Source organism: Azolla caroliniana, unplaced genomic scaffold, assembly GCF_043228905.1.
Source record: "Azolla caroliniana isolate FFs.n. ecotype wild unplaced genomic scaffold, voAzoCaro1.0.p SCAF_3, whole genome shotgun sequence".
In the NCBI taxonomy this organism is placed as follows: Eukaryota; Viridiplantae; Streptophyta; class Polypodiopsida; order Salviniales; family Salviniaceae; genus Azolla; species Azolla caroliniana.
Genome location: NW_028230438.1, coordinates 19,260,038 through 19,269,922, shown reverse-complemented (window position 1 = coordinate 19,269,922; position 9,885 = coordinate 19,260,038). Strand labels below are relative to the sequence as shown.

General features: G+C 43.6%; 1 protein-coding gene across 1 annotated transcript; it reads right to left on the bottom strand.

Moving 5' to 3' along the window:
- Positions 1–7,787: 7,787 nt before the first annotated feature.
- Positions 7,788–9,466, bottom strand: LOC147866409 (CCG-binding protein 1-like). Its single transcript, XM_087316854.1, has 3 exons — positions 9,186–9,466; positions 8,955–9,028; positions 7,788–8,261 (listed from the first exon to the last, which is right to left on the bottom strand). Exons 1-3 carry the CDS (start codon positions 9,439–9,441, stop codon positions 7,896–7,898), a joined length of 696 nt encoding a protein of 231 aa, XP_087172980.1. The 5' UTR covers positions 9,442–9,466; the 3' UTR covers positions 7,788–7,895.
- Between the last annotated feature and the right edge of the window lie 419 nt (positions 9,467–9,885).

Sequence of the window (9,885 nt, the reverse complement as noted above, 5' to 3'; positions counted from 1 at the left end):
AACTATGAGATTCACGACAAAGAGCTTCTTGCCACTGTAGATTCTTTTCAACAATGGCCTCATGTTTTGGAGGCTTCTTCTCAACAAGTCATTGTCTACAAGGATCACAAAAATCTAATGTACTTCCAAAGTGCTCGAGTTTTGAGTCGTTGACAAGCTCGTTGGGCGCAATTCTTAACTCGTTTTGATTTCATAATTCTATATCGCCCTAGGATGCAACAAGGAAAAACAGATGCTTTATCTTAGTGTTTGTATATGGAACTTCAACTAGGAGGGCTGCATTTGAATGTCAGAAACAAATCCTCTTGGGTCTTGACCATCTACGAATAATGGCATTTCATGCTATAGACACACCCAAAGATTCAAGTTTTGTTGATTCCATTCAGGACCATATTGAGACTGATGAATTCGCCCAAGAAATTTAGAACCATATTATCCCAGATCATGCTTCTTGTTCCCAATCTCAAAATCCTCGGCAAGAGTACAACCAATTCAGTTGGCATGATGGTTTACTTTTGTTGAGCGGCAAGCTCAACCGGAGCCGGATCGGCTGAAATAAGCCTGAGCCGGTAAGCGAGATGAATCGGTATGCCGGTGAGCAACCAAGCCGGTAAGCAGTAAGGACCGGTGAGCTGGGGAGCTGGTATGCCGGATCCAATCCGTAACTAGAAGCCTAGTATAGGTTAGACAACTAGGTAGTTATAGTCTCGTAGTTAGTATCAGATGCTCGTGTGAGCATTGAAGTACACCGTACTTCTAACAGTCCCGTGTGGACTTGTATAAATAGCGTTGATGAGCGCGTTGTAGATATGGAGCACAGAGTATTCATATAATTTTGAAGAATAGTGTGTCCTGCTCTCTCTCTCTTTCTCTCTCTCTCTCTTTCTCTCTCTCTCTCTCTCTCTCTCTCTCTCTCTCTCTCTCTCTCTCCCGCGTACTCTCTCTCTCTCTTTGTGTATTGTTCTTTCTAACGCTTCCGCAAGCAATCTTTAACATGGTATCAGAGCGTGTGGGTTGAGAACCTCTGCTGTAGACATCTACGCTTGTGAAGGAAACCCTAACAGATCGGAAAACAGACACAAAAGGAGAAATGGACAGAGGTATGGCTACGTCGCTCCCAGTGGAGAAGCTCGACAGAACCAACTACGCATCTTTGTCATACAAGATGCACTAGTACCTGCTTGGGCATGGCTACTGGAGTTATGTCGACAGAGTGAACGACTCAGCACCAGAGACGACACACAAGGACTTCCCAGTGTGGGAATAGGCGGCAAGCAGGGTGATGTACTGCTTCGCGTCCAATGTCGGTGACCAGTTGCTCAGCCATATCCGTGACGCCAAGACACCGAAGGATGCTTGGGGAAACTTGAAAAAGGTCTTCGCCGCAAGCACCACTGCCCGGAAGCTGCAACTCAGACAGGAGTTGAGCAATGTTCGACAGAAGAACATGTTGGTGGCAGATTACACAGACCGAATCAAAGGGATTTGTGATTCGCTTGCCTCTATTAATGTCACCGTAGAGGAAGACGAGATGGTGCAGGTCTGTCTTGGAGGCCTGGCGTCCAAGTTCGGAGCTTTCCGGACTACGGTTTGTACAAGGGAGAATACCCCCTCATTTTTCGACTTACAGTCGATGCTCCTTGTAGAGGAGAACCACGCCGGTGCATCTACCAGTGCATCCCCAGACAGCCGGATGTTGTACATGGGAGTGGATCGGTCCCGCGGGCGTGGTGGACGAGGCAGGTTGGCACGCAATGGAGGCGGCCAGCAAGAGCAGGAATGAAGGCACAATCAGCGTGCCGACAGCAGTTCCGGGACTTCCACAAGCAGGGGGAGTCAAGGCGGTGCCGGAGGCCGGCAAGACAAATCCGCTACGGAATGATGGTACTGTGGCAGAAAGGGCCACAGGGAAAGCGAGTGCTGGAGAAAGTGTGCCGATTTGGACAAATCCGGATCCGGCAAGACCGGTAAGGAAGGCCGATAAAGCTCGCACTACACAAACGGATCGGGAGGATCCAAGAACGGTAAGGGGCTAGCCTTGGTGATGAAGGACAAGGCAAACTCAATGAAGAAGACCACTTCCAAATCGGAGGAAGTGTGGTACGTTGACTCCGGCGCATTGAACCACATGACGAGCCACGAGGAGTGGTTCTCCTTTTTGGAGAAGCCGGATCTACCGGGAGTTGTCGAAACCGGAGACGACACTCCCCACCCGATCGTGCACATCGGAGAAGTCCCTTTGAGCCACGTCGGACAGAGGGGGAAGCTGATGAATGTATTACATGTTCCGATGATCACGAAGAACCTAGTGTCGGTCGGACAGATTGTCGACCAGGGGATGCAGGTGCGGTTTATACACCTCGGGTGCTACATTGAGGATGAGGGCGAAGTTAATGCGCAAGGGCGCAGAGATGGGAGGATGTTTATCCTCAACACCAATGACGTCGACACCGCACTGTTCGCCAAAGGATAGAAGGTCGAGTCAGATATCGACCTGTGGCACAAGCGGATCGGCCACGTCAACTACCGGAGGCTTCAAGCCCTGCAAACGGAACAAGTCGTTTTCGGTTTGCCGAAGTTTAGCGGTCGGAGAGCTCAGATTTGTGAAGCCTGCCAACTCGGGAAGCAACACCGGCTTCCATTCCCCACCGAAAGAAATCGAAGCCGTAACAAGCTCGATCTTATCCATTCGGATGTGTGGGGACCGACACAACATGTTAGCATTGGCGGGGGTCAATATTTTGTCTCCTTCATTGACGACTACACGCAGCATACGTGGATCTACCTCATTGAGCGGAAGAGCGAAGTCTTCAACTGTTTCCGGAGCCTCCAGAAGATGGTGGAATGGGAATCAGAGAGGAAGATCAAATGCCTACGGTCGGATGGCGGAAAAGAGTACTTTTCCGGCCAATTCAACAGCTATCTGCAACAAAAAGGAATTCGGCGAGAATTCAGCTGCAGATACACACCGCAACAGAACGATGTGGCCAAAAGGAAGAATCGGTCGCTGATTGACGCGGTTAGGGCAATACTGGAGGAAAAGAGCATGCCCAAGTTCTATTGGGCGGAGGCGGTCCAAACGGTCGTTTACATCCAGAACCGGATCGCGGACAAGGTGTTAGCTCACGAGTTGTATTTCGGGCGCAAGCTGAATTTGAGACACCTCCGGATATTCGGCAGCATAGCCTATGTACATGTGCCAGATGAGAAGCGTAGAAAGCTGGATGCAAAATCGGAAAAATGCATCCTAGTCGACTATGCTCAAGAGCAAAAGGGGTATATGTGTTATAACCCCCGGACGAAGCAGGTTTGAGTCAGCCAAGATGTTGAGTTTGATGAATCGGCATCGTGGTATTCCTTACCGACTCCGACTTCCGATCCCGACCCGATGTCGGAGGATGGGGCTAGTGAGCCCGAACCGGCCCAAGTAGAGAAAGATGAAGCCGGGACTCAAGATGAGAGTCTGGAATCGTTTCGGTTAAGCGGACCGAATGAGAGACTAGATCAGTCCAACCAGTCTGATGATGAGACGACGAGTAGTGGAGACTCTGTCGTGCTCTCCCCGCGCAAAGAACCGAGGAGACGGTTCACACGCAAAGAGAAAGGGAAGCAGAAGATGTCGGAATCGAAACCGGCAATGATGAGTCGGATCGGTGCGTATCTGACTTCGGCAAGGACATAGGAAAATCTTCGAGAACAAAGACCGAACCGGCCAAGAAGGGTCTCATACCGAGTAACGGTGAGTTACGCCGGTCCACCCGCTAGGAGGATCCCGTTAAACGGTACGGGTATAACGAGTACACGACGCATCATTATGCGTACATGACCAAGGTCGCGGAAGTGCGTGAGCCGGAGAGCTACGCAGAAGCGGCAAAGGATGCAAATTGGCGTGCCGCTATGGAGGAAGAAATGTGGGCATTGGATGCCAACGGAACTTGGGACCTGGTTGACCCTCCCCGTCATTGTAAACTGATCGGATGCAAGTGGGTGTACAAGGTAAAGTACAATGCCGACGGTACAGTTAACCGGTACAAGGCCCGGTTAGTGGCGAAGGGATATGCGCAGACCCACGAAATCGACTACGACAAGACCTTCACTCCTGTAGCGAAGATGACGACGATTCGTGTGGTACTGGCGGTTGTTGCGGCAAGGGGGTGGCATCTTCATCAGATGGATGTGATGAATGCCTTCCTTCAAGGAGATCTTGAAGAAGAAGTCTTTATGACTCAACCCCCCAGATTTCAGTCGGAGGTGAACAAGTCGGCGGTATGCCGGCTGAGGAAGTTGTTGTACGGCTTGAAGCAAGCCCCCCGTGCTTGGAATGCTAAGATCACGCACCGGTTGCGAAAGATGGGGTTTGTTGCCTCTAAGTCGGACTCTTCCCTGTTCATCCGTCAAGGCTCAAACGGTTCGGTATGTATCTTACTCTATGTTGATGATTTAGTCATCACCGGCCTAGGTCTTCCAGAAATCAACCGCGTCAAGTCCCAGTTATCGGACGCATTCGATATGAAGGACTTGGGGGACCTTCATTATTTTTTGGGGATCGAGGTGATCCGCACCCCCGACGACATATTGCTTTCTCAACGCCATTATGTGTTGAATATACTGTACAAGTTCGGCATGACGGAATGACGACCTGTCTCCACACCCCTGGACCGGAATCAGAAGATCCGTCCCAACTCTGGACCAGCCTGCGATGAGAAACGATTCCGACAAATAGTCGGAAGCCTGATCTACTTGACCATCACCCGACCCAACATTTACTCGCCAAATTTGTGGTGCGAGGACTCCAACCAGGGAATGACTATTGGAAAATGCTACTGCGGTTATGCTTCGCTTACTTTAGGCCATGAAAAGGGGCCAATTGGGCCCGCCAAATGGAATGGATTCTTAAAATGGATCTCAAACCTAGTTTCTCCCGCCAATTGGAGGATAAATTTAGTGCATCCATGTGGAAAGCGTGGTGTCACATTAGACGAGGGCTCAAATGCGATCAACCTAATTCCGAACATGCATGGCTCAGTCAATGTATCTTATGGAACCCATGTATCATGGATGAATCTAATCAACTAATTGGATCAAGTAAGGGGTTGTCATGGGGATACATTGCAAAAGGTCTAGGAAAAAGTATAGAATGTTGGTCATTGTCAATACAAGATCAAGCCAACATACTCCATGGAATCAGGGGTGGATGGACTATGAGATCTAAAATCATTAACGCTCTACTAATTAGGGAAGCTGCTAATCAAAGGAAGGCAATGGAGAAATGGATAGGCGACGAGGAGGGCTCTTTGATCCCAAGAGGTAGGGAAACACCGGACAGGATCGAAGGTTCTGAATTGCGAGACGATGAGACACCAACACAGAATAAGGCAATTCAAGTACTCGTGTATATTGGTCATAAATGGATCGTAGATCCTAATCCGATCAAAGTACAACCAGATTGGCACATATGTACTCATGAAAACACATGGCTACGTAAGGCTAGTTGGGACCCTTTGCAATGGACATGGCATGATACTTACACGGGGCAAGGAAGCAAACCCATCCCTTTCTTCCAATTCACAACTAGCTTGGGTCGCCACATTCTAGCTGCTCAAACCGCTCGAGGGCCAGCTGTTGCAAAGGTTTGGCACAGATATCATGTTCCTGACACAATTATCACCAAGTTTTGGCAAAAAGTCTGGAAACAACAACATGCGAGGCGAATCACCACGTTCCAATGGCAATTAATACATAAGTCACTACCGGTTGGAGCATGGTAGTGTGCGATCCTTTGTTCTCCTTATTGTGTGGCATACCCAAATGCATTAGAATCAATACCACATGCTCTGTGGGATTGCCCATAGTCCCATTGAATATGGCGGGGGGTTGGCCGCTTATTGCAATTATGCCAGGTTCAAGGCTCAATCAAATGGGGAAATGTATGTTGGCTATCATGGTGTGCCCCAGTTGACAAATATGAGTATTAGGAGGAGGGAATGACTTTGGTGATAAATACACAAGAGGTTTTTTTCTCCACCAGTGGCAATGTCCACACAACTCCTATTAATGCCAAATCTCAAGTTGTGTTGGAATTGGTTAGCCCAATAACTCTTTTGGATTCTATGGAAATAACGGTGCAGACAGGTCTTCTCCAAACAAACCGCTCATCCAATAATGTTAATGCAGGAGATATGGAGTGAAGTTGTAGCTACTCTAAAGAGCCAATATGATGGCCTCAAGGGCAGCTCCGATGGAGTTGAAAGACAACGACTAGCCATCATCCAACAATGGTTGTCCTTTCCCTTTCTTGAGTTAGTGGGCATCCACATAAGATGGAACTATCATGTCCCTACAGGGATTTGTATATAACAATCTCATCTGTAAAATTTTATAACTAAAAGGTATCCCATGAGCATTTTTGGAAGTGCATGGAAGACCTCAAGATGCCAAGTGAATATAAGCTTGTAATTTCCTGGATCGATCAAAAGGTTATATTTTATTGCAATTTTAGATTTTTTTTGGTATGTTATCAATGTTAAGCAAGGATACCCACTCTCACAAACTCTAATTAATTTAAAACAAATTGTTACCAACTTTTTAAAGGATGGGCATTGAAGACGTTGTCATTGGAATTGTCGTTATTATGCTTTTATTATATGCAAATGTTGTAATGTTTTTTGCTAATACATTGGGAGATGCACAAAATTTTATGAGGGCATTGGAAGATCCTTGCCTTTATACTAAGTTGAATGTCAATAGCTCTAAAATGAAGATTTTCTCGTGAAGAGCCAAAATAAGGATAAACCATACATTATGTACACCAATGAGCTGCGTGAAATTGTAAGCTTTAAATTCCTTGGCCTTGAAGCTCCCTCAAGTGTTAGATAGATTGAATGTGTCACCCACCAATTAGAGATGGAAAGAGAGCATATTGTACATTTGCAAACACATGCAATGGTGTGGAAATTAAATGTTGGGTCTGTAAGAAATATATTTTCAACACTTTAATGGCATTGGAGTGTCTTTCTATTAAAAAAATACCCTCCAATCATTCATGGGAAAGATATGTGTGCATGGGGGGAGTTATATATAGATGTCACAAAGAAGTTCCCTTGTTTCATGTGAATGGTATGTAGGGCATAATGTAAATGCTCCTTTTTAATGTTAATGTAGTGTTTATAAGCATAGTCTTAAGGGTTTAAGGTTGATTTTAATGGTTTAAGGTATGATAGTTAAGAAACCAGTTGTGCTTATAGGTTTAACCTTCAAAACCAATTCTACATCTAATTTTAATGATTTGTGGAGAAAATAGTTGAGAAACCAGTCATTGTAGGACTTGCGACAAACCCATAAAGATTAACTTCACGATTGGTCCTTACAATTATACCTATAACAAGTGGAGTGTTAATTTGGAATACCTTGAGCATACAACCTCAATATTATATACATATGAAGGGATAAAGATAGTGATAGAGCAAAGGGGACAATAAGACTCACCAAAGTATTACATCTTTGGGAGGAGACAAAGGAATTTGTTATTTAGGTAAGATCAAATGGAGATTCTAGAGCCCATTTCACTTGTAAGATTTTCTCACGTAGGGCACCAAGGAGATAGTTGTATGAGGTCTCTATATACTTAAGTTTCATATATTATTTCATATAACATTTCTTTTACTACTTCTAATAGGGTACACTCTAGACCCACAATTATAGTAGAGGTGGAAAGACAAATCCAACCATATATATGTGGGGATATGATATCATTAGCGTTAGTCAAGATCTACCTTAGTCTTCAAAGCGTGATAATCTTAGTTGTATTAGCGATAAACATCTCAAAGTTATATATACATTTTATTTATCTAACTAGTAGTAATTCAATAGCTAAACAAAACATGCTAGAGATATCACTAAGCTTTACCAAGATGACCATTGCTTATAATTCTAAGCATTCTTGTAAAGGGAGACTCTGGCATTCTAGCACTCCTTTCAAATTCCAACTCTTCTTCAGTTGGAGGTATATCTCCAGTGTCAAGAAAGTTATAGCGATTTTCGACATCATCACTATGACCAACATCAAGAAGGTTTGTTTCTCCTTTTTCTTTTTCTAGTTTGGACTTGCGCATTTCTTTTGCCTTTGCTAACATACCTACATGGTCAATGAGTGACACAACACCACCAGATTGCCTCACAATGTTCTCGAGCCTCTCAAGTGGTCGGCATGCACTTTCCTTGTCTGTTGATGCAGCAACATCACATTGCATTGTGTATTCTCCCTGGAAGATCATGGAAAGAAGGCATGAGGATTTGATACATTATCAAACAAGAAGGAGATAAAATACATGTTTTGATCAATCAAGAAAGTTCCATCAAGCTAAGATCAAACAACTAGCTTGACGAATATAATATTACAACCAATATATCCACTAGTTGTAGTGGTAAGAGTCAGTATAAAATTTCTAATCATGATGGAGGTGAAACATCCAGCTCTTGAATGTGTCCAACCACATGGAGTGTCCACAAATATATGAATCAATTAACTGCTAGGAGATTGACTGCAACACGTTAAACATGTGTTCACAACACACGAAAGATATTGTAAGGACTCTGTCTTCAAATATAGTCAATTCACAAATAGATTTCAAAAAATAACTTGAAGCTTGATCCTTACACATTCATGAGATCACGTTGATAAGAAGGGTCTACAATTTAAGTTCACATTAATATAATATTCTTCTATTGCCTATCAAAATTACGAATGTGGAAAAATAAAGGTCTTCCAAAAAATTGATTCAATTTATCACCATGCAGTCTTGATTTTCCTAACATATATTTTCAGAACCTAAGTCTATAGTGAAAATTGTACAATAACAATTGTTGTTCGCATTACAATTAGACTTACGGTTTGGGGTGTTTGGTATTTCTAAGATTAATGAATCATAACAATAACTTATATTTTGTATGCTTGCCTTCATATTTTCAAACTCAAAAAGGGCCTCCCAACATTTGTATGCCTCATCGCCTTCTAGAATGGAGCATCGATCTAGCAAATCAATACATACAATATCATTTTTGAGTAAATTGTAAAAGAGTAATATCGTAAGAAAAAATCTGTTCAAATCAAACTCATGAAGACAATACGTTGATTAGAGAAGCAAACTTATACTCAAGTAAACCATTTGGGGGGATAAAATTTAAACCTGAGATAGCATGCTCGGCTTTCTCGATGAGAGAAGGTTCTCTAATAGATCGACTTATTCTACTACGGTTGAAAGGCTCCATTTTAGGAATAGAATTAGTAGTGGTGGAAGAAGACGATGAGGATTTGATGTTATAATCATGGGAGGGTGACATAGCCACACTTAAGATACGATTTGAATGAGCTCTATTAGAAGAAGTTGAAGAAAATTCATGTTTTGCTGGGTGGAATTGAACAAGGGAAGTTGAGAGCTCCATATTTGATGCTACAAGTAATTAAAGAGAAAAAGATGAAGTGATATATAGTTCTCCCGAGTGAATGAATGAATTAGGAATCACTTAACTAGAAGGCACATTTTTTTCTCTCTTTTAAGTTTCATGGATAGGCCTCCTAACGTGTCACTACAAAATATCTTGACTTTTTAAGACACTTTTTAGATTTTTAGATTTGTACACCGGCAAGTGGGCAAGAGTTTTCTTTTTTTCTATATGAATCGATAAGAAGTGTATGTCTCTCATTGAAGCGTATACTTCGAGATCTTATTTGTTTACACATTAGAATACTAGAAGTTAGCCTTGTTTTCAACTCTAAGTGGGAAAACTTATAGAAGTATGTCTCTTAAAAGTCTTTGGATATTTAGAGTGTGGGGCTACCATTGTTTTCTTGAAACTATGTGCAAATGAGGCCCCTCCCATTTTATC

Excerpts from the sequence above, each read along its gene's own strand:
- LOC147866409 (XM_087316854.1), bottom strand. The coding sequence starts at position 9,441 with ATGGAGCTCTCAACTTCCCTTGTTCAATTCCACCCAGCAAAACATGAA. Across the intron at positions 9,029-9,185 it reads AGCCGAGCATGCTATCTCAG|ATCGATGCTCCATTCTAGAA; the intron begins GTTTAAATTTTA and ends TTGATTTGCTAG. Across the intron at positions 8,262-8,954 it reads TTGAGTTTGAAAATATGAAG|GGAGAATACACAATGCAATG; the intron begins GCAAGCATACAA and ends ATGATCTTCCAG.